This window comes from Anolis sagrei, chromosome 3 (genome assembly GCF_037176765.1).
Source record: "Anolis sagrei isolate rAnoSag1 chromosome 3, rAnoSag1.mat, whole genome shotgun sequence".
In the NCBI taxonomy this organism is placed as follows: domain Eukaryota; kingdom Metazoa; phylum Chordata; class Lepidosauria; order Squamata; family Dactyloidae; genus Anolis; species Anolis sagrei.
The window spans coordinates 41,204,087-41,229,851 of NC_090023.1; the positions used below are offsets into that span (position 1 = coordinate 41,204,087).

The 25,765-nt window shown below is 40.3% G+C and overlaps 1 protein-coding gene across 2 annotated transcripts in view; it reads left to right on the forward strand.

The window, feature by feature from the left end:
• NME7 (NME/NM23 family member 7) overlaps positions 1-25,765 on the forward strand; it is an 87,405-nt gene that overhangs the window by 27,273 nt on the left and 34,367 nt on the right. For both annotated transcript variants that reach the window (XM_060770743.2, XM_060770744.2), the window contains 4 exons: positions 1,815-1,920; positions 18,693-18,757; positions 20,553-20,621; positions 23,335-23,436. In XM_060770743.2, coding sequence (XP_060626726.1) covers positions 1,815-1,920; positions 18,693-18,757; positions 20,553-20,621; positions 23,335-23,436 — 342 coding nt within the window. The remainder of the gene's footprint in view (positions 1-1,814; positions 1,921-18,692; positions 18,758-20,552; positions 20,622-23,334; positions 23,437-25,765) is intronic.

Sequence of the window (25,765 nt, forward strand, 5' to 3'; positions counted from 1 at the left end):
AGAGTACTGTCAGGCAATAGGCTGTCATCATGTTGCTGATATGACAAAGCACTCTGCTGGGGCGGAATCACTCTTAGTAGTGCAGGGGGAGCACTGGCATAGGACTTCATTTATCAATACCCTGGAAAGCCTGACACTGTGACCATTGTCATATTTGTGCAAAGGCTAGTCATGGAGAAAATATTAGGTACATATAAATATATCCCGGGTGTAGTATTAGGGAAATATTTGTTAAGTGAAGAAGTGAAGAAACGTCAACACTTGTATATAGAGTAATTAAGTACAGAGGGAACCCTGTGCTGTCTGCCTGCTGTCTTCTTTTCACCTCTGGTTTCTAGCTCTCAAGGTGTTTTGCTTCCTGCTTACATGTAGAGGTTACTTTCCCCTTCTTCCCCAAAGTCTTTAGTGTCTTTCATTACCCTTTGTTTGAGAAGGAAGCAGCATGAGGCTTCTCTGGCTCAAGATGGCTTGCACACAGACATGAGAGAAAGGAGACTTGGAGAAAAGGGGAGCTTAATTTAACTCACTACAGGGGATACTGCATATCAAAATTACAAATGGGTTGAAAGAAAACAGAGATGACATTTAAAGAAGAGTTCTGTTAATTACTTCCCAAATTGTTACTCACATTATTACACTTCATTGAAGGTAAGGTTGCCATGATGGATATGGGTCAGGGCTGCTTTAACTTTAACCCTTGACAAATTGTGGAGCAAGACAAGGTTCCATAAAGTTGGAAAAATTACCTGTCCTCCTTTACTTTCCAGATCCCAGCTTTCAGTTACAGATGCATTCTTTCAACAAGAACAAAGTTGATCACTCCTCCGTCTCCACTCGATCTACTCCACAATGGGGAGGGAATAGCAATTTTGGGAGGGAACAGTTGTGGCTGACAGCTGGAGATCGGAAGGTGTGTGTGGTGATTGATGGCGGGGCAATTACTTTCACCCTACTTCATGGAGACATGGCACCTTGTTTTTCCCTGTGTTCTGTTAAGTATCAAAGTTATGGGAGCCCCATTGTGTATACAACCTGGCAACCCTTGTTCAAGGCTCTGTTCTACTTTCTGCTTGCTACATTCGTTAGTACGCAACTATATTCCATGGATTTGCGATTTAGGTCAGCACTCCTCAAACTATAAGATGCGAGGAACTGGTGATTTTTCCTTCCGATATCTCAGGGACTGACTCAATTTTTGTGCCCATTAGCTACAATTGTTTGTTTTCTGGAAATTTGCTGATCACCAATGTACAGTACTTATCTGGGTATTTAACCAGAGACCACTATTTGAGAAACATTCATTTATTTAGGTGCACTTTTTATTCTTGTTCTGTATATTTAGTTCAAGTGTTTCTGTTAGATTATAAAAATCTCAAAATCATAATGTTCTTGTCTTACATTGTAATAATTGGAATTTGTCACAGCAGTTGGAACCACCGTGTATTGAATAAGCAGGTAGTACTCACTGTTATCTAGCCTTCTCCCAGTTGCCAGGGAAACTTGTGATGCAGCATCTACAAACACCTCTAGGAGGAGAGATATAATTAAAATAAACAAAAAACAAGTCCATTACTATACATTCATGTACATTCAGGGTTTCTTCTTCTGTATTTAATTTTACAATCCTGTTCTGTGCACCATTAGTAGTGTTGCACTCCAGGCCTGGAAACACCTATGACCAACAAATCATACAAGAGTTTTAATATTGCTTTGTGGAGTAACAGTGCACAACAGACCTTTATGACTGCAGCGATCATGAAGCTGAACTATGCAGTTCCATACTATTAAATGTCTTTCATTACAATGATTTTCAGGAGCTGGAGTTGTTTTTTCCTTCCAGTGGAGGCCGTGGACCTGCAAATACTGCAAAATATACACACTGTACCTGTTGCATTATTAAGCCTCATGCAGTTAAAGAAGGTAGGTTGTATGGAGGTGAATCTTCACAATATGTTTATTGCTTTGCTTCTTAGTATAGACTTAAACTTGTTGGTATTTGTTTCAAGCTTTGCTTTTAAAAACCCCCACAAAAATGAAAGTCATTTCCAAAAATTGTTTAGTTCTTCCTTTTTTGCTAATTTAAAAATATCATAACATTGGTGATTCAATACACAATAATAAATTAGTTAAAGCAATCAGTAGAAAAATCCCTGTACCTTGAAGATTTCTTTGACGTTTCCATTCATGCAATATGCAGCAGTTTGGATGTAACTTCTTTGTGACAGGAAGACGGTATTACATAATACGTGGCTCTATGATACGCTGTTTTGCACTGCCCCATGTCCAGTCCTTTTTTATAGCTTGTTCAAGCTCATTTTAGTATTTCTGGTTCTTGGTCTTTGTCAAGCATTGTTTTGATGGAGTTTCAATGCAGCTATTTTATTTTCTTATTTTCATTTAATTGTATTTTTATCCGGATTGTTATATTTTATTATGTGTTTTTGTTTAAATGGATTGTTTTGCTTTTATGTCTTGTTGACATTCTGTCCCATCCCCCTCGATGGACTGTCACCTTGTCGTGGTGAGGGGGCTTGCGTGTTCCGATGAACCTGTGGGCACAACAACTGGAGTCGTTCACTCCCAGGAGTGGCCGCGGGGGAGGTCCCAGACCAAGCACAGTCCGAAGACCCAAAGACCTCAACGGCGGAGCAGGCGGAGGATAACATGGCACATGTTACAACGGCTGCGAAGGCGGAAGAAGGCTGCAACAGACTGAGAAGCCACGGTCATTGTGTTAAACCACATCACCAGTGGAACCTCATCTGTGAAGACTGTGTGTTGTTCAGCTGTGCACTGACCTCCACACATTAAAAAAACCCACGCACAGGCGTCTTCCAAAGAAAATAAAAACCAAGCAACCAAAGTCCCATGGCGATCAGCGAGTGGCGACGGGGGCAGGACTGTGAAATCTGGAAGCCCCTAGTCACAGACTGGCACATGGGCGGTGGGTACGGACTCAGTCGTTCTACCTCAAGGTCCGAGGCAGTTGAGTAGTTCGGCAGCTGTATCCACGACTGAGCAGCCCTATTGAGGACCCACTCTGCTCACCCCACACGGGGAGGGGGCTAGAAAAGGTGCCCTAAACATAGCCTGCCTCACTTATCCCTGACTGGACTGCCGCGTCCAGTGGGGTCACCATCCTGCGGCCAAAAAAGAAAAATGAACTTCGGTACGTGGAACGTACGGACTCTGATGGACAACAGTGACATTGAACGCCCCGAACGCAGAACTGCCATCATCGCAAGGGAGCTGGGACGCTTCAACATCGACATAGCAGCCCTTCAGGAGACCCGGAGAGCAGGAGAGGGACAGCTGAAGGAAGAAAAAGGAGGCTACACCTTCTTCTGGAAGGGACTGCCCGAAGAAGACCAAAGAATGCACGGAGTTGGCTTCGCTATAAGAAATGATCTGATGAAACATCTGTCCGAAGCACCCACTGGCATCAACGAACGACTCTCCACCCTCCGAATTGATCTTGCCAAAAACCAACGGGCAACCATCATAAATGCCTATGCACCAACACTAGACGCTGATGAAGACATCAAGGAGAAATTCTACTATCAGCTGGACACTGTCCTATCGGGGATACCTAAGGAGGACAAAATCATTCTCCTGGGGGACTTCAATGCAAGAGTCGGGCGAGACTTCGACCTGTGGCCAGGCACCATAGGAAAAGACGGGGTTGGAAACAGCAACTCGAATGGCATCCTGCTTCTCACCAAATGTGCGGAGCACAACCTTGTCATCACCAACACGCTCTTCCGCCAGAAAAACAAGTTCAAGACATCATGGAAGCACCCCCGGTCAAAGCATTGGCACCTCTTAGACTATGTAATCACACGTGCCAGAGACCGCCGTGACGTACTCCTCACAAGAGCCATGACAGGTGCTGACGACTGCTGGACCGACCACAGGCTAATCCGATCCACGATGGCTATCAAGATCGCCCCCAAGCGCAGACTCCAAGGAAGAAAGACAAGGCGCAAAATGAACACCCAAGCCCTTCAGGAGCCCTCCAGGCGAGCCCATCTCCAAACAGCACTCAAGGACCATCTACCCACAGTACACCCCGAAAATGTTGAGGAACATTGGAACAAACTGAAGACCTCCATCATCCAAGCCTGCGAAGAAACTATTGGATACCAAGCCAAGAAACATCAAGACTGGTTTGACGAAAATGACATCGAGATCCAACAGCTAATCGACAAGAAAAGGAAAGCCTTCCAAACATGGCAGAGAGACATCAACTGTGCTGCTAAGAAAAAGATCTACGCCAGTGCAAAAGCTGAGGTCCAAAGAAGGACAAGAGAACTCAAGAACATCTGGTGGACAAAGAAGGCTGAAGAAATCCAACACCTGGCAGATACCCATAATGCTCAAGGATTTTTCAAAGCCACAAAGGTCATCTATGGGCCAAGAAACCATGGCATACAGCCTCTACGCTCATCAGACGGAACCAAACTCCTGAAGGACCAAAAGTCAATTGCACTACGTTGGAAAGAACACTACCAAAGCCTCCTAAACCGCAGCTCCAGTGTGGCCGAAGAGGTCCTCTCACAAATCCCGCAACAACAAACCAGGGATGAGCTTGCAGCACTGCCTAGTTTGGAAGAAGTCAGCAATGCCATCAGCCAACAAAAGAACAACAAAGCCAGCGGACCGGATGGGATCCCTGCAGAAATCTTTAAAGAGGGAGGACCTGCGCTGACACACCAACTCCACCAGCTCATAGAAAAAGTGTGGGTGACCGAGAAAATCCCAGCAGACTTCAAGGATGCCACCATCATCACCCTCTTCAAAAAAGGGGAAAGAACAGACTGCGGAAACTATTGAGGTATCTCCCTTCTAACCTCTGCTGGAAAAATCCTCGCAAGAATCCTTGCAAACCGCCTTCTGCCCCTCTCAGAAGACACCCTCCCAGAATCCCAGAACGGCTTCCGCCCCTCCAGAGGAACTGTGGACATGATCTTCACTGCAAGACAGCTCCAAGAAAAATGCAGGGAACAAAACCAACCTCTGTACATGGCATTCATCGACCTTGCAAAGGCATTCGACACAGTGAATCGCAGCGCTCTCTGGACCATCCTCCAAAAAATCGGGTGCCCAAGCAAATTTGTGAACATCCTGCGGCTCCTCCACGATGACATGATGGCAACAGTCTTGGACAGCAATGGCTCCCAAAGTGACCCATTTAAGGTGGAATCGGGTGTCAAACAGGGATGTGTTATTGCCCCAACTTTATTCTCCATCTTCATCGCCATGATACTTCACCTTGTTGATGGGAAGCTTCCCACCGGAGTGGAAATCATCTATCGGACAGACGGCAAGCTATTTAACCTCAGCAGACTGAAAGCCAAAACCAAGGTCACAACAACATCTGTTATAGAACTCCAGTATGCTGATGACAATGTCGTCTGTGCGCATACAGAAGAAGATCTACAAGCCACTCTCAACACCTTTGCAGAAGCATACACAAAGCTTGGCCTGTCACTGAACATCGAGAAAACCAAAGTGCTGTTCCAGCAGTCACCAGCCGCCCCCTCTCCAATGCCAGAGATACAGCTTAATGGTGTAACATTAGAAAATGTCGACCATTTCCGCTACCTTGGCAGCCACCTCTCCACCAAAGTCAACATCGACGCCGAAATACAACACCGCCTGAGCTCTGCAAGTGCAGCATTTTCCCGAATGAAGCAGAGAGTGTTTGAGGACCGGGACATCCGTAGGGATACTAAGGTGCTTGTCTATAAAGCTATTGTCCTCCCAACCCTGCTATATGCCTGTGAGACGTGGACTGTCTACAGACGTCACATGCAGCTCCTGGAACGATTCCATCAGCGCTGCCTCCGGAAAATCCTGCAAATCTCCTGGGAAGACAAGCGGACAAACGTCAGTGTGCTGGAGGAAGCAAAGACCACCAGCATTGAAGCAATGGTCCTCCAACATCAACTCCGCTGGACAGGCCACGTTGTCCGGATGCCTGACCACCGTCTCCCAAAGCAGTTGCTCTACTCCGAACTCAAGAATGGAAAACGGAATGTTGGTGGACAGGAAAAGAGATTTAAAGATGGGCTCAAAGCCAACCTTAAAAACTCTGGCATAGACACTGAGAACTGGGAGGCCCTGGCCCTTGAGCGCTCCAGCTGGAGGTCAGCTGTGACCAGCAGTGCTGCAGAATTCGAGGAGGCACGAGTGGAGGGTGAAAGAGAGAAACGTGCCAGGAGGAAGGCACGTCAAGCCAACCCCGACCGAGACCGCCTTCCACCTGGAAACCAATGCCCTCACTGCGGAAGAAGATGCAGAGCAAGAATAGGGCTCCACAGCCACATGCGGACCCACAAGGAAACCCATGATGGAAGACCATCTTACTCGTCCAACGAGGGATCGCCTAAGTAAGTAAGTACTGTCCCATATATAAGCCACCCCGAGTCCCTTCGGGGAGATGGTGACAGGGTGAGCTTCTACCTGTCAGCTCCAGCTTCTCAAGCAGGGACATGAGAGAAGCTTCCCACGGAATAGTAAAACATCCTGGTGTCCCCTGGGCAATGTCTTTACAGACGGCCAATTCTCTCACATCAGAAGCGACTTGCAGTTTCTCAAGTTGCTTCTGATATGAAAAAAAAATCAGCCGCAAAGACTCTCAGAGTAGCTTACACATTGCTAATTTGACAGTTCCTGATCTTCAAGTTTACGATCTAAATAAGACTAAACACACAGGTAATAGTGAATGGAAGTGCAAAAGCGGAAATATGGCAACATTTGTTCAGAAGGAGTTTGTATCTCTGAGATTGAGAGAGTGTCCAATGTCACCCAGTGGGTTTACATTAATAGGTGATTTTATTTAATGATAATGACTTACGCTAATATTTAATGTATTATTTATGATTTTATTAAAATATTTGTATTCTATACTATAGGAAAATATCTTAGGGCAGCCTACAGATAAAGATATTGTAATTTGAGATTATTTCAAATAATTTATTTTGTCTAATTTAAAATCTAATTTTAAATTTAAAATACTTAAATTTAAAATACTTGTAGTTAATTTCATATATTTTTAATTAAACAAAGTTCCAAATAAAAATAAGTGTCATTCTTGACTACTTAGCCAACCTGAAAAGTTTGTCTGTAGCCCTGTGGCATTTGTTCACCCCAACGTAGGCAACGCTGAGCTAGATGGTCCAATATAGAACAGTCATTTGTATTCCCATGTTATCTGTTGTCTGTGGAAACACAGCTTAAGTTGGATTTATTAATAACCTGCCAGATTTGATAAGCGTGTTGCCTTTGGGCTTTTCTCTATGTTGACAGATATGGTTTATGTGTGATTAAAATACTATACTGGGAAAAGTTAATGTGGTAGAAAATTTTGAACAATCAAGCTAATGCAATAATTGCAGTCATTATGGGAAAACACACTTAAAATCAACATCAGCATCAAAACAAATTGGTTTTCTAGTTCAAATTAGATTTTGATTGAAGTGACATTTATTTTATTTGAAATTGCTTTTGGTTAAGTGCAGCCCTTTCAACGTCAGATTTTGCAAACTTATTTTTATCATTGGAAGTGGTGACTAGTTGCCAGACTAAGGAATAATGGTCATTATTTCAGTGTTGTGAAATTTGTACATTTTGTTTCCAACAACCATTTGTCTTTAGAATATCAATACACTATTAAGTGGCAACACACCTTCAGAAGGTGTTTTTAAAGATGCTGGACTTGCAGTTAGTTATGTTGTGTTTTCCATGCTCCCAAACTGGTAACTTTCCCCCTTGAACTAGATGCCCAAATGTATTCTGTGAATGTCTAGCTAACAATCCTAACTCTAGGTTCTTGTGGGTTTTTTCGGGCTATATGGCCATGTTCTAGAGGCATTTTGGGCCATATAGCCCGAAAAAACCCACAAGAACCTAGTGATTCCAGCCATGAAAGCCTTCGACAATCCTAACTCTAAAAGGTTGCAAGATGGCCATCCTATATTCCTCTTTTCCCACTGTTTTCACTCTTTCTCCTGCCCCATTTTTCCTTACATGGAAAAGTATGCCTAAATCCAGTTGTTAGTTTCCAGATGAAGAATCACTGAATTAATGGAACTTTATTTTTATACCCCTCCTCCATCTCCCCGAAGGGACTCAGGGCGGCTTACAAAGGGACAATGCAATAAAATAAAAACAAAAACAAATAGAAACATATCACAATAATACATAACATCATAATGGTGCCATGGGAGCTATAAAAGTGCTGAGTTCAGAGGGCTCTGAGTTTGTGCAAAATTCCTAGAACTAAGGGAAAATTCAGTGGCAGGGATGGGAGAGTAATGTCTTTGGACTTTGGATCTAAGCCTACGTCAAATAGATATCACTTTCATGACTCAAATTACGTGGGCTGAAAGAGAGGATATGAGTGACTCTGAATTCAAAGACATGGATTCAGTTGATTTGCTGGCAATCTGGATATCCAGAATCATATTAAACAGAATTTTAACCTCCCTGTAGAACAACTTGTATATATACAGAAAATAATCTGAATATAAAGCGAGGTGGCAATTTCGAGCTTTCTAGATGCTAATGTGCTACTATTCCCAGCATTTGTCACCATTGTGTTCTTGCTATGGAGCTGTTGATAGTTTTATTTATTTATTTGCAGTATTTTTATACCACTTTTCTCACCCCGGGGGGGGGGGGGGGGGGGGCTCAAAGAGGTTTACAAAAAATAATAGCAAAATTTAATGCCTTACAAAAATAAACCAAATCATAAAGCAAATAACATATAACTAAGCATAAATTCAATAGAACAATTCACTCGAAGGTAAGAGGACATTTAAACATGAAACATCAGCATGGCCATATAGTTTTCTACCCCGATCTACAGTTAAGTTCTTTTGTTTTTGAAAACTATTTTAAACCAGAATATACTTCTTATTGATTTGATAGAACCCATGTTATAATGCCTTAGATGGGGTTCTTTGAATCTTTTCTTCACCAGGTTAGTTGAAATGGTTGATATCCAAACAAAACCTTTTATAGACAGTTGTGTTTCCCTTCCCTGGCATCAGATATAGGAAAATGAGTAATACCAGAATGTTTACAGTACAATTATATATCTTGGTTCCACTTTCTCCAGTTACTAAAACAAATTTTAGAAGTAAATGTTAATTCAAACTATTGTGAACAGTCACCCACACAACCTTTGTTGTTGGTAATTGCCATCAAATTGACTTTGACTTATAATGACCCTATGAATAAAAGACCTTTAAAATTCTACACACTTAGATTAGCAGAAATTGAATTAAGTAAGCTTTTTAGAAAGCCATCTTGTGATAGATGTTCACATGCATGGTACGTGGTGGAATGGAAGGATGGTTGTGTGAATTGAATTTGTGTCATCTGATAAGTGTTCGGCATATGTTTAAATGTTTGAAAGGGAGCAGTCTTAGTAGGGCACAATTGTTTATGACAAAACAGATCACATAGAATCTTGACATCAGGCAAAAAGTGCCGATGCATAAAATCCAAATATGACCAAAGATTCTCCTTGTTCTTGTTGCTGATCCTTATGCTGATGATAGTTAGGACAAATGTTATTTTCAGCTTGCTTGCAGAACCAATTGGAATTTTTTAACTGATACAGATTCAATTCATCAGTCACTTGCAAGCCTCATGGAGCCTGGATTAATTGCTACAAAGTCTACACAACAGGCCAGAGTATTAGTAGGATAGGCAGAGATGGGTTGAAATGAAGGGTATCACTGTACAAGTCCAGGATATAATACCTGGTATTTCCTTGTCGAATAATAATAATAACAATAATAATAATAATAATCTTTATTTATATCCCGCTTTCCTCCCTAACGGGACCCAAATCAGCCCACAACACAATACAATTCAAAGCAAAGCACATCTTACACATAATTAAAGTGAATAAAAATGTATATATGTGTCTATGTGGCGGAGGTGTTCACTTACACAGACAGCCTCCCATCTCCACAAACAGTGCTGAGAAGCCTCCAAAGGCACTCCCTCAACTGACATTGCAGGCTATGGCGAGTGCCATGAATATGTTGCCCAAACCCTGCCAATGTCCTTCCCAAACACTAACCACCCAAGGAATGCTTTCATTCTGGGACAATTTCATCCTAGATTTGATCTATTTCCTCCACCACAGGCAGGCATCCCAGGGTTCCTTGTGTGGATTTGCATGACCCCGTCCAATGCCTCTCCCTTAACCCTTTCCTACCCTTTTATATGGCACATAGCAAACACAGAGGAATTAATCAGCAACTGGACTGAAGGGGTTTGGGGGACAGATTCAACAGAAAGGAAGTTGTAATTCACCCTGCATCAAGGCAGAGCACGCTGATCCCCTTCAATAATGGACCTGGACCACATTTGGCACGCAGAACCCCCATGACCAGGTTTGGGAGAATTCACCTTGATTAATAGGAGTTGTAATTCACCTACATCCAGAGAGCACTGTGAACACGACAGATCTGGACCAAACTTTGCACACAGACCCAACATGGCCAACTGTGCATACTGGCAAGGTTTGGGCATGATTGCCCTGGGAATCTAGGAGTTGCAGTTCACCCTTATCCAGAATGCACTGAACCCAACTGATGATAGATTTGGACCAAACTTTGCACACAGAACCAACATAGTTAACTGTGATTATTGGCTGGGTTTGTGGGTGATTGCCCTGGGAGTTGTAGTTCATCCTTATCCAGAGACCACTGAACCCAGCTGATATCAGATCTGGCCTCACTTGGCACACAGACCCAACATGGCCAACTTTGAATAATGGCAGCGTTTGGGAAGGATTGACTCACAATTCTGGGAATTGTAGTTCACCCACATCCTTATGCATTTTCTATTGGGAGCATCCAAAAAACAAAATGAAAGACTGGCTCCCCCCCCCCCCCCCAACAAATGGTGTTAGACTTTCTCAAACTGATATTGCCAAAGTTCAAAAAACAAACCATAACTTTTTCAAATAACCTGGGCACCACCGATTCCCCAAGCTAGTTTAATATAAAATACGACAAAAATCACACAAAGCACAATCACATCCAGAAATAAGATATAAATAAATATTAAGCATTAAAAGCATTTAAAACTACTTACAATTATTGTGGAGACTAATGAATTAAATAGTATATTTCGCTAAGCTCAGTGCAAATCGACCTTGCTGTCACTAGCAATTGAATTCAAAAGCTTGCTTGAACAGGTAGGTCTTCAACTGGATCTTGAAAGACAAGAGGTAAGGGGCACTTTTAATCTCAATGGGGAGAGACTTCCAAAGGGCCAGGGCAACTACCGAGAAGGACCTCTTCATCTTCTTTCCTTTTTGCATGTTGGAATTAATTTGAGCCTTACAAATATAACTACTGGTAGTTCCTTTTAAGTTGTTCTCAGGTGCTTAACAGCTTTATCTCATTTGTGTTTATAATTTAGAATGATCACTTCACTTTCTTCTGCCAATCCCATTTTTACACCCCTGAGCAAAAATGCAGTAAGTGTGTAGGTGTCCATTTCACTATTCAGTGCACTACAGTCCAATATATATGTAACTGACCAGTGTGGGAATCAAAGCTGCGGATCTAATCTTTTAGGAAATTCATGTTTAATTTTAGGGCAGAGTCCCAGTCATAAATAAGCTCACTGTAATTGCGCAACCTCATTTGTAGGATTCCTATCTAATGACAAAGCTATGGGAAGGTCACCTGTTACCTTTATCTTTGGACTTTCTTTTCAGTTCTAGTGTGGAATAAAGATATATCTGTCACTAAGCAGCTAAAGCACGAGACCCTAGCAACCAGAGCGCCTGTTAAAAGAGAAGACACAGTGATCAAATGCACATGAAACATGTCTCATGAAAGCATTATTAATGTTTGACAGGATTAAAAAAACCCCCATGATAACCAGGCAAAGGGTTAACAGGAATTAACTTTAAATTTTATCCACCAAAAATTATTCACATGTATTACAGGAGCCCCCAGTGGCGCAATGGGTTAAACCCTTGTGCCGGCAGGACAAGTCAGAGGTTCAAATCTGGGGAGAGCGCGGGTGAGCTCCTTCCATCAGCTCCAGCTCCCCATGTGGGGACATGAGAGAAGCCTCCCACAGGGATGGTAAAACATCAAACATCCGGGTGTCCCCTGGGCAATGTCCTTGCACACAGCCAATTCTCTCACTCCAGAAGCGACTTGCAGTTTTTCAAGTCTCTTCTGAAACAAAGAAAAAAAAAAACCTTGGTAATGAGTCTAGCAAAAGGAAAGTTTATTGTGACGTTTTTGTAAGTTACAGGTTTAATTGACAGGTTAGCAGCTGAATATTATTCTACTTTCTAGGAAATGTAGCCCTAAATTTAGAATAATGGGGAAAGGGACTCACAGAATATAGGCGATGAAAGAGTGTCTCCTGCAACTAGCATAAGATTTGCACCTGAAGAAGTTGATGTTGGCTAGAATAACTGTTTTTAGAATAAAAAATTCAGTGTTTACGTAATGGCACATCACTCTTTGCTTTAATTGCTCTGCAGTCTGCTAGTTTATTTTTTATCGTATCAGAGGCAAACTGAGAGAACAGTTGTAATGTATTTAAAAAACACAAAGTGTAAAAAACTTGGCTTTATACTAAATGTCCTTTGACCAGTAGCTGGCTACCTGGCATGTCTCTGATGTTGCCATAAGAAGGTCCTCCATTGTGCATGTGGCAAGGTTCAGACTGTTGGTAAAATATACGGAGTACAGAGTAAGAGGAAACCACAAGTCTTTCCAGTGTCTCTGTCCTTTTTCAACATAGGGTTTGCAGATTTCAGGTGTGAAAGAACAAAATGTTTTTACCCTTGATAGGTTAGATACAGACTGTTTCTTCAGTCTCCTACACTCCCCAGGTTTTCATGTTGCTTTGGAAAGCTGCTCCTGAATGTGTTTGAAGTTTTCATAGCCTTAATTCCATTGTTTCCTCTCTGCTGCCTTGTGTTATGAAGACAATGATAAATGTCTTTGGACATGGATCATTTTATTTCCTAGGGCAGGAAAGTAATTTCTTATCTTAATCTGGCAATGTTTCTCAGGTTCTGTTCCCCACGATTCATTTTAGTCTCTTTCTACAGTTCTTACATGACTAGCTCACTAGGTTTAACTAAGATCTTAAAGACTGAGCTTGGATAATGTAATGAAACACCTACTACTTCAGACTGTTGTCAATCAGAAATGACTGGCTAGGTCTAGATGAGTCAGGAGCCCATGTTGATATAAGTTAGCTTCAGACATTCATTGAAAAAAATGAAGCTAAGTAAAGATTGAATCATTCCAAAAACCCAAATGTTTAATGTTTTGGTGATTTTAGAAGATATACACTGAAATATATTTCCAGATGCAACAATCCATGTGCAGCCTCATTTAGTACAGGATCAGAATGTATTTGTAGAGTAGCCTTGTAACCTCAAAATTCCTGGACATAGTATGTGTCTTTCTATAGCAATGTTTCTCAACCTTCCTAGTGCTGTGACCCCTTAATACAGTTCCTCATGTTGTGGTGACCCCCAACCATAACATTATTTTCGTTGCTACTTCATAACTATAATTTTGCTACTGTTATGAATAGTAATGTAAATATCTGATATGAAGGATGTGTTTTCATTCACTGGAACAAATTTGGCACAAATATGCCCAAATTTGAATACTGGTAGGGTTGGAAAGGGTATTGATTTTGTCATTTGGGAATTGTAGTTGCTGGGATTTATAGTTCACCTACAATCAAAGAGCATTCTGAACTCCACCAACAATGGAATTGAACCAAACTTGGCACACAGAACTCCCATGACCAACAGAACATACTGGAAGCGTTTGGTGGGCATTGATCTTGAGTTGTGGAGTTGTAGTTTACCAACATCCAGAGAACACTGTGGACTCAATCAATGATGGATCTGGACCAAATTTGGCACAAACGCTCAATATACCCAAATGCGAACACTGGTGGAGTTTTGGGAAAATAGACCTTGACATTTGGGAGTTGTAGTTGCTGGGATTTATAGTTCACGTACAATCAAAGAGCATTCTTAACCCCACCAATGATAGGATTTGGCCAAACTTCCCACACAGAACCCCCAGGACCAACAGAAAATACTGTGTTTTCTTATGGTCTTTGGCGACCACTCTGACACCCCCTCACAGGTCCCGAGCCCCAGGTTGAGAAACACTGCTCTATAGGCAACAGTTGAGAGCATATCTGCAGATATTGCATCTAATAATTTGATTACTGAGTAAAGAAGTACATTGTCTAGGTCTGTTGGCTGTGCAAAATTCATGTAAATTGTATTTGTTCAGAGTACATTTCTTATGCTTTGAAAGCTTTTTGTGAAATACAGACAAGGAAAGGTAGAATAGGAATGTATTCCTTGCCGCACTTTGCAGAGAAATCAGTGGCCAAAAGCATGATTGTCATTTTAATTCAAACAGAAATCCAAGGGATCAAAGTTCACATGATGTGCATTAGTAATGATTAATCAGCACATTTATCTGAAGAATCCTTAAAGCAAACTTTATTAAACCTTTTAGCAGGAAATCAGGAACCATCCCTTCCAATTATTTATAATGGGACGAGGATACTATATCTCTTTTTCCTCCTTCTTCCACCCCACTTTGCTTCAAACTGTGCTCTCCTTATTGCCTTACATATTTGTTTTTATATTGAGGGTGCGGGATACGAATCATTTGCCTAAGGTTGACACTGTTATGATAAACACAGGAAAATTTGTTTATTTGAATTTCTGAAAAACTGTGTTATCCAATAATGTTCTCCCGCAAAGGCTCAATGATTATTACAACTAACAGGCATGTGAACATGTGGTTAAGTCACTTCTGATATCTTAGCTATTCATATTGGAGTCTATGAACATAGTCAGAATGTGATGCTTTTGATGAGGGAATGTGGGGCATTTGCAAGATAGAAGGAAGCAGGGAATTATGAGCAAATCATCTGTTAGCATGAGTGAATGAGATTATCTGATTATTTGTAGCAACACACAAAGATGTGGCTAACCATTAAGAATCTGAAATTCTAGAAACAACCCAGTATGGCATTAGTTTCTGAGGAAGGCTATGTAAAGGAGTCAGACATATTAAATGTGTGTTGCCGAAGGGTTTCATGGGTGGAACCAATTGGTTGCTGTGAGTTTTCCGGGCTGTATGGCCATGTTCCAGAAGCATTCTCTTGTAATGTTTTGCCCACATCTATGGCAGGCACCCTCCGAATTTCCAGCAGACCTCACAGCCTCAGAGAATGCCTGCCGTAGATGTGGGCAAAACATTACGAGAGAATGCTTCTGGAACATGGCCATACAACCCGGAAAACTCACAGCAACCCATATTAAATGAGGTTTTTTTTTGTCTGGGAAGTACTATTTTATGTAGTCTACTCCAGTATATGTCTGCTTTATTCCAGCTCTAAATTCTGTTTGTTTTGTTTTTTTTAATTATGGTGCTTACGATACCCATCCTGTTTCACTACCTTCTACATGTGTTTTTTTAACTTCAGAAGTAGCTTTGATATTCATCTCGATGTGTTGGAAACTTAGAGATGTCTAATTTTGGTTGAACAAGCTGCAGGATGGGTTCATAGTACACCTGTGATTGGGAAAAAAGTGCTAGGAGATCTACACTTAATTACTTGTGTGGTAAAACACAACATTGTTTTTATACAAATCTCTTGGAACTTCTTGTTGACCAAGACTTTCAACAATATTTTTTCACATATACTTCCCCTTTGTAGTCCTTTATTTTCTTAATGGAAATTCTTTTTAGCAGACAACATAAATTGGTAACTGCTATATTGTATAAAAATTATGCTTTTTACTTAATACTGCTAAGCCTGTGTGGATTGTTTATCCTTAATAAGTGGCTACAATAACATTAAATAAATAGCAAAATATATTAATTGCACAAAATCTATTTTGAGTCCCTTATTAAAAAAAACACTCAGCTGTTATAACTCTGTATTGCAAATTTGCCATTTATTTTATGTAGAGCTTGATGGATGGATTGGGGTTGTAATGGTTCTCTTTATTCCTATTTTTCATGAAAAATTAATGTGACTGGTTGTTAAAATTTTCTCTGGTGAAGTGTTTTGCATATTTTAATGTTAAGGAAGGTGACTATGGATACTTCCCAATTGGTGCTGTAAAGGGATTACACAAGAAGAAGAAGCAGCCATGTTGACAATACCCATGTTCAAGTAGCTTGTCTACTTATGGCAACCCCTCAAATTTTTGTAGGATTTTCTTAGGCAAACAATACTCAGAGGTAGCTTTCTTCTTCTGGCAAAGTACTTGTTGTCAGTCTCCCATCTAAGTTCTAACCAGAGCTGCTCTTTGCTTAGCTTTCAAGATCAGAAAAAATCTGGGTCATTTATTGGACAAACTGGGAAGGGACAAAGATACACCCAAGATTTTGAGATTCCTAATATGCTTCATCTGGCAAATTATTGTAAAACATAAGATCGAAGTGGAGAAGAAGCACGATAAAACAGACATGCTTGTAAAATTATTTTGTCCTAAAATGTATTGAGATCTGATAATAAAAAGGGTAGTCATTATTCAAGTGTGTCAGTATCAGGTGAACCAATGGTTTGTGTCCACAGTAGCTTCTTTGCATGCTGAGAACAAAGAAGTTGTAAAGTTTGATCTATCTTTGTGTGTGCAAAATTCATTTGTGAGGTCAGAACATATTGTGGAAAGCTTACAGACTTCTTGGTTGCTGGAAAATAGAGTATACTAGAGGGCTTTGTATTGACAGAGCTGGAGATAATTTTAAATGTTGCTCTGTTATTATTTTTGTTGTTTCTAAAAAAAGGAACATGCCAAAATGAATAATTTTATGTAGTATGAGAAGGTGACACCTCAGAAAAGGAAATTCCTGCTTCAAGTGGCATAAATACTTTTTCCTTTGAGGTCCACCTGCTGAAAAGTATCCTTGAATAACACTGTAATCCAAGGATACACACAGGTAGTTGCCCTCAGGGTACAGTACTGTTCACATTTACCTGAAAATAAGTCCCTTTCAATTTAAGAAGACTAACATTTGAGAAGGCATTTTAAAAAATACTCTGTGGTAAATTCCTTGGTTTACAAGTACATATGGAAATTCCCTCCCTCCTTTTGTCATTCTTTTGTCTGTTTTATTTATTTATTTACTATGTTTATATACCGCTTTACTCTCTTGTGTTGCATTATCTTTTGCTTTGGATGATCTACTGGCCCTCCATGCAGTTTTTGAAGCACTGTCCAAGGCTGGAATGGGACAATGAACATTTGGGTTTCCTTCCTGGAGAAGATATAGAAGAAAAAGCAAAAGGAGTGTGAACTTTACATATATTTTCTGAATCCAGGAGGTGACACATAGTTGACTGCTGGATCCCAAAATGTTAATCCAGCACAATGTTTTTGCGCATGTACAGTACTGACAGCACCCTCTTTTTGGTCTAATATTTTAGATCTATTTTTTGTTTTGTTTATCCTTATGTGTTACTAGAGCATGAATTGTTAAACAGGAAAGTTGATGTACCACTTTACTTCCTCTGACTAATGTGTGCTTGAAGATTATTTCTTCTGCATTAATGCCTAGTAACCCAATGCTGTGTTGGAGACATAAAAAGTTCCCTTTCTTGTTTTTTTTTGTACCCAAAGTTATTTGTTATGCATTTTTACTAGGATTAGTATTACATTCCTTCATTTGTATTTAGTCCTTCCAGTGATTTCTTTTGTACTTTGTCACACACAAAAAAGTACTAAATCCTGAACTAGCACCTAATCTGCTGTTCAGATTTGCCTTTTCAGGGTAATCACATTTTAAAGATGTTCTGTACTTGTCCCAGTTATTTGAATAATCACTTTATTTTATTTAGCGAGATATGAATGTTTTAAAATAGGTTGCCATCTATATATTTTTAAGTCCTCTCCCTCATCCAAAAAAAAAACAAAAACGGACCTACTCTTGTTTTTGGATAAGATGTTACCATTTTATTATTCATTTGCGGGAGAGGACAGAAATAGGCTTTATTTTTATGAGGTTTGTGAAAGAAATACAATGGGTGCTTGCCAAACGCTTACACGTTAACACTAATGCTTATGTGTAGACTTGTCTTCGTCTTACATCATTTTGGGTTAGGGCAAATAAATGTGCCCTATGTAACCCATTTGTAACTTGCCCATTTATTTCCCTCTTTTTTGCACTATTTCCTGCTGTATCAGAGAGGCCAAGTAGTATAATAACACTAATGTTATGTCAGGTTGAAAAACTCTGTACATTCAATAGAGAAACATTTATTTGGGAATTAAGTATGTAGATACATGAGGGTGTGAAGATTACTGCAGTCGCAGATTGCAGCCAGGAAAACAGAAGATCTTTATTTCTCGGAAGGAGAACAATGACCAATCTCGACAAAATAGTGAAAAGTAGAAACATCACACTGGCAACAAAGATCCGCATAACTCAGCTTCCTTAATTTAATCTGTTTTTGTTTCATATTCCCTAGATGAATTTGCACGTCACTGGTTTTCACAAAAATAAATGTATAAGTTTTGAGCCACTGTAACAGGGATAGTGGCAAGACTTAAAATTATTGCATCCAGAAAGTATCTATGAAGCTTCTGACCTTTCTTCTTTACTTCCCTTTTAAAAAATGTTCTACAGGTCTAGCCGGAAAGATAATCAAATCAATACTTGATAAAGGATTTGAAATCTCAGCCTTGCAGATGGTAATCCTTGATTCTTGTCTTTTGTTCACAATTCTTGTCTGGTGGGATGAGACGATATGTGTGGAGAAACAAATCTCCTACATCACCTTGTACAGTGGTAGCTTAATCCCTTTCACCTGGGATCATGATAGTTACTTTATCTTCCAGTGTCTTTCGTTTCTCACCCTGTATTATAGCAATTCTTTGCAGGTCCACAATTCTCACTGGTGTTGGATGTCCAGTCTTCATCTTGCAGGTGTTTTTTTTTTTAAAAAAAAAAACAGCCCCCCTTTACTATGTAATACTAGACATATACAGACTCGAGGTTTGTCAGATCTGCTTTTTTTTTCTAGAACCCCAGGCTCTATTGTAAGAGTTTGCGGGGTTTTTGGGTATCAGAACTGAAGTGGTCCCATACTTGTTTCATAAGATGGGTCATTCCTGGATATCCCTTTCCTGAATATAGCATGCACCTCTCCCCCGTTCATCAGCAGTTGTTTTTTCTTTCTTTCAAAAGCGCTTCTACTGCAAATTGGAATAGATTATTTATTTATTTACTTATTTATTTATTTTCATCTTGCTTTTTTGCCCAACCCTCCTAGATCTGAACACGCCCACCGTTCTTGACTACTGGTTGATGGTTATTGTTGTTCTTATGTTTTTAGGATGTCTGTTGATCAGTTTTATTGTTTTAATTATGAGATGCAGTGTATTTTAATTGTGCTATATTTTATTCTATGGAACTACATATGGTACCATATACTAGATATGGTAGTCCACGACATTTTCCAGACAGCACAGTTTGAGGAGGGGAAGCCTACTTTTGTGCAAAAAGTTTGAATACGGCTTGTTGAATGCAGGTTGCATAGGGTGTATTCTCAGGCTTTCTATCAGAGAAGAAGGGATAGTGTGAGTGACTGCAAACATTGTAGAAATGTGGATATTTTCTGCCTCAAAATTTCCCCCTGCTCCACACCATGTGTGATGCCTACAGCAGAATAGAACTAGCAAATGAATGATATCCTCTTAAAAGCTGGGAATTGCTGAAAGGACTCCAACCAAGATTATAAATGTTGCAGAAAGCATCGAAATGAGAAGAGGTGATGCAAGAACAATATTCAAATACCTGAAAGGCTTTAATGTAGAGGATTGGGGGAGTTTGTTGTCTTTTGCTCCAATGGATAGGATCCAAACTGATGGGATTCAAATTAGAAGAAAGGAGATGCCAGCTAAACACTGGGGGGAAAATCTGATGGTTAATGCTGTTTGACATTGGATTAGACTCCTTTAGAGGGTGGTGGAATCTTTTTCACTAAAGGCTTCAGACTGGTTCGATTCCCACCTCTCTTAGGTACCTCAGAGATAAATTGGAATAAATAACTTCAAGACCTATGATTCTGTGTCTCATTAAATTACCAGCAAAAATCTGAAACTTCTTAACTAACCCGAATAAAGATGGTTGCCTAGTCTAATATACCTGTTGATACAGAGGCACAGTGGAGCTGTTCATCCTCTTTCAATTTTATAAAATGTTAAACTTGCAGCTGTGTCAAAGGAGAGCTTGCAGTTCAGGTAGTTGAATTTTCCATCTGCTTATTTGGCAACTATTAGCATAACAGGAATTAACTGAAAAGAAAGAAATTTTTTGGTTTATATGCATGCTAAAAAGAGAGGAGCTATAAAATGTACAGTGTTCTTACTTATTTTGTTATGTTAACAGTATTAGTACTATTGTTGAATTTATTTAAACAGTTAGAAATTGCCCTTCTGTTTTAGAAGTAATTGACACATGTTCTTTCTCTTTTTTTATATACAGTTCTATATGGATCGTGCAAATGCAGATGAATTCTATGCTATTTACAAAGGTGTAGTTGCAGAATATCCTGTAAGTAACATTATAGAATCATAGAGTTGGCAGAGACCACATGGGCCATTTAGTCCAACCCCCTGCTTTGCAGGAAAAGCACAATCAAAGTACCCCTGACAGATGGCCATCCGGCATCTGTTTAAAAGCTTCCAAGCTACTATCACACTCCAAGGTAGAGAATTCCACTGCTGAACAGCTCTTACAGTCAGGAAGTTCTTCCTAATGTTTAGGTGGAATTTCCTCTCTCGTAATTTAAACCTATTGCCCCGAGTCCAGGTTTCCAGGGCCACAGAAAACAAGCTTGCTCACTCTTCCTTATGACATTCTTCCACATATTTATACATGGCTATGATGTCTCCTTTCAACCTTCTCTTCTGCAGGCTAAACATACCCAGTTCTTTAAGAGGCTCTTCATAGGGCATGGTCTCCAGACCTTTGATCATTTTAGTTGTCCTCCTCTGGACAGGAAGTTCTTCCTAATGTTTAGGTGGAATTTCCTCTCTCGTAATTTAAACCTATTGCCCCGAGTCCAGGTTTCCAGGGCCACAGAAAACAAGCTTGCTCACTCTTCCTTATGACATTCTTCCACATATTTATACATGGCTATGATGTCTCCTTTCAACCTTCTCTTCTGCAGGCTAAACATACCCAGTTCTTTAAGAGGCTCTTCATAGGGCATGGTCTCCAGACCTTTGATCATTTTAGTTGTCCTCCTCTGGACACTTTCTAGCTTGTCAATGTCTCTTTTGAACTGTGGTGCCAAGAACTGGACACAGTATTCCAGGTGAGGTCTAACCAAAGCAGAATGGAGAGGCACCATGACTCCTCAATCTAGACCAGTGGTTCTCAACCTGGGGTCCCCAGATGTTTTTGGCCTACAACTCCCAGAAATCCCTGCCAGTTTACCAGCTGTTAGGATTTCTGGGAGTTGAAAGCCAAAAACATCTGGGGACCCCAGGTTGAGAACCACTGGTCTAGATTGAGGAGTCATGGTGATCTAGACACTATACTCCTTTTCATGCAGCCCAAAATCCCATTGCCTTTTTAGGTGCTGCATCACTCTGTTGGGTCATGTTCAACTTCTTGTCCATGAAGATTCCCAAGATCTTTTTCACATGTAGTGTTGTTAAGTTAGGGATCACCCATCCTGTATGTTTGCATTTCATTTTTTCTGCCTAAGTGTAGGATCTTACATTTGTTGTTGTTGAAATTTATTATGTTAGGTTTGGCCCAACTCTCTAATCTGTTAAGGTCATTTTGAATTCTCAAAATGGTCCCATCCTCTGGAGTATTAATTATCCCTCCTGATTTGGTGTCATCTGCAAACTTGATAAGCAGACCCTCTAAATCTGCATCTAAGTCATGAATAAAGATGTTGAACAGGACTGGGCCCAGGACCGAACCCTGCGACACTTTACTAGTCATTTCTTTCCAGGATGAAGTGGAACCATTGCTGAGCACCCTTTGAGTTTGGTCGCTTAACCAATTAGAGATCCACCTAATAGCATTGCCTAGCCCACTTGTGACTACTTTGCTTGCAAGAAGATCATGGAGAACTTTGCCAAAGACTTTACTGAAATCAAGATATGCTACATCCACAGCATTTCCTGCATCTGCCAAGCTTGTAACCCTATCGAAAAAAGAGATAAGATTAGTCTGGCATGAATTGTTTCTGAGAAATCCATGCTGACTTTTAGCAATCACAGCATTCTTTTTTAAGTGATTGCAGACTGCCTCCTTAATGATCTGCTCGAGAATCTTTCCTGTGTCTCCTTCCCTCGTTTTAGTAGACAGTTCTGCAGATTCTTTTTATGTAGTGAAAGGCATGCCCACAAGTTGAATATAACGTTTATGTATTACTTTTCATCAAAGCCACTAAGAGTGCAACACAGTGACTGACAAGGCGTGGTTTAGGTTTAGCTTATCTTTGTTAGATTGGTAAAGCTTGTATTTTCCAGTTCTTTTATGAACAAAACACATATTTCTGGTTCTAAGGGTTCATCTACACTGTAGAAACACCACTTTAACTGTCATGTTGTTTGTTGTTTATTCGTTCAGTTGCGTCCAACTCTTCATGACTTCCTGAACCAGCCCACTTCAGAGCTCCCTGTTGGCTGTGGCCACCCTCAGTTCCTTCAAAGTCAAGCCAGTCACTTCAAGGATACCATCCATCCATCTTGCCCTTGGTCGTCCCCTCTTCCTTTTTCCTTTGTCAAACAGTGCTGGTTCCTCGCCAAACTACAAAACCCAGAATGCTATAGCATTGAGGCATGACAGTTAAAGTGGTATCAAATTGCATTAATTCTATAGTGTAGATGCACCCTAAGATTAGATTAATAATCATAATCTGTCCTCAATATGATGAATCAGAGTTTGAAAGGCTACTTTTTTTTGGATTATGGTTTCCAGCATGGCCTACAGCCAGCAGCCATATTAATTAGGTATTCTCGGTGCTCCCAACTAACATTATGTTTTTAAGCTTTGTGCCAAATCTCCATGTTGGTTTTGATTTCTCTCCTATACTCCTTGAAATCCCATAGCTGATGGCATCATATTGTGAGCTTCTCTGCCCCTGAAAATAACAGGGTGAAAACTGTAAGATATGTAACTATTAGGGGTGGCTAAGAATACCTTGGAATGGCAAATTTAGTGCTGACAAATACAGAGTGTTCAGTACTGTCATATACTGTAACATGTTTACCATAGCATGTAATTTTGTTTCTATTTACAGGAAATGGTTGTAGAACTTTGTTCAGGACCCTGTATAGCTCTAGAGATTAGACAGATAGATCCTGAAAAAATATTCAGAAACTTCTGTGGGCCTTCTGATCCTGTAAGTATATACCAGGCAAGGGGGCATCAAAGCAAAATAGTAATGCTTGAAAGAGGGAACACTTAGTACCTCCACATTTGTTATGTCTCTTTCCAAGTTTATGATCACTTGCCTTTAGAGGTTCCAATAAGTAATTGAAACTCCAAAGCTTTTTAGGGACATGTCTACATTTGTTGGTTGCTCTATTTGTGGTCTTCTACAGCTGTGATATACGGTAGTACTTGAAAAAATTACTGTTGATATTTTCTTCCTGTGCTATGATTACAGACTATCTTTATTGAGGATAGGGGTGGGCAAGGTGTGGCCTTCAGGAAACCAAGGGTTTCAGAAGGAAGGCTTTTTTTCAAGCTTCAGAATGACCCCAACCACCTTCTAAGGGTCAGGGAGGTGTTTTCAGATTTTGTTTTTCCCCCTCTGCACCTTTTTGGAACCAGAAAAAGACCATTAGAAAAGAGAAGTAAAAAACATGGCTTTTGTATCGTGTCTTAGGGACAAACCCCTCTCCTGACCCTGAAATGACCAGGAAGAGAGAATATGACAACAATATCCCAAGTCCTCTATAAGATGTTTGGAGCCAAAACATTTTTGCATTGCAGTGGGAATGTGAGGTATTTCAAAATTTTCTGGAGGATTAATGAATTCACCTAGCCTCTGACAGTTATTTACCCTGGTTTGGGGAAATTTGACAACAGTTTGTCCCACATACTTGTCAGAATGTATCTCCCTCTATGATCCTCCTTGGAGGTTAAGATTGTTGGGGGAGCCCTGCTCTCAATTCCACCCCCCTCGCAGGCACAACTGGTGGGGATGAGAGACAGGGCCTTCTCAGCTGTGGCCCGTTGTCTTTGAAACTCTCTCCTCAAGAAAATCAGGTCAGCCTCCTCTCTCCTGACCTTCAGGAAACAACTTAAGATGTGGCTGTGGGACCAAGCATTAGAGCAGTAATTGTAGCAGTGCAATAATGATAATGAATTAATGTGATTGACAAATGGACAAGCCTGGGACTATGATTTGAATTTGCGTGATTTTAACTATTGTTTTAATAACTGATCTTTTTTAGTTGTTTAGATTTTAATTGTATTTGTTTATTTTTGGATTGTGTTGGCACCAAATTGTTGCCTGTCAAGGCCTCCCCAAATCCTCTTCAGGATGAGAAGGGCTGAGTACAAATGTGTAAAATAAATAAATAGGCACATCCCATCACATTTTTCTTCTTTCCGGGTTGCATTATAGATAATTACAAATACCAAATTACTGAATATTTGTGTGGAGCATGAACCACTGAATGATCTTCTGGAAAAACTCATATAAAAATTCTAAATCTCACAGGATTAACTATTTTAATCTTGTTTAAAAGAAAGATGAGCATATTGTTCCAAATGTGTATTTAGCACTTGCTACTTCTAGATGCAGTGAGAACATCCAAGTTGAGTGACTGAAGACAACTTGGTTTTGGAAAGAAGCTATTACAGAATGTTCTGATGGTGAACAAAGACAAAAAGAAACAAATGTTACCTTATATACAAAAGAAAAGCCCAGAGAGTAAACAATTCAGAAACTCTTTCTATTGCTTTTGAGGAGGCAGAGGCTTTGAAAGGCAAAATGATACAGATTTGGCAGCTACAGAAGAATAGAGCAAGAGTTCAATCAGAAAAGACAGAAGAAGCATCAGATGATGAAGTCAAACCAATAGGAGAGGCCACCAACAACCCTGGAAGGGAAGATATCCCAGTAGGAGGAAGGCTTCTGTATGATCAAACATAACATTGGACCACTAGATCATTCATATCTTCACTAGCAAATTTTGTTCATCAAAGCCCCAAAAAGCATACGCCTTCCTTTGTTGGTACCAAAAAATCATGGCAAGCAAGAAATAGTTGAAAAAGAGAGAGAACATTTTCTGCACACTGGAGCCATAAAAGTTGTGCCTTGTTTCTAGTGGTTCAGAGGTGTGTATCTGATCCCGTTTACAGTGCCCAAGAGCAGTTGTACTTGCTGGCTGGTTTTGGTGCTCAAATGTTTGAGTGGTTTAATTAGAGTTTTCTTCAAACCATGAAGGAAAATCTGGATGTCCATGATTAGTTGGTTTTTATTTTTAAAATTAAAGCTTATTTACATATCCCTATGGCTCCAATGGAGCCCCCAGTGGTGCAGTGGGTTAAACCACTGAGCTGCTGAACTTGCTAATCAAAAGGTCAGTGGTTTGAATCCGGAGAGCGGGGTGAGCTTCCGCTGTTAGACCCAGCTTTTGCCAACATAACAATTTGAAAACATGCAAATGAGAGTAGATAAATAGGTACCACTCTGGCAGGAAGGTAACGGTGCTCCC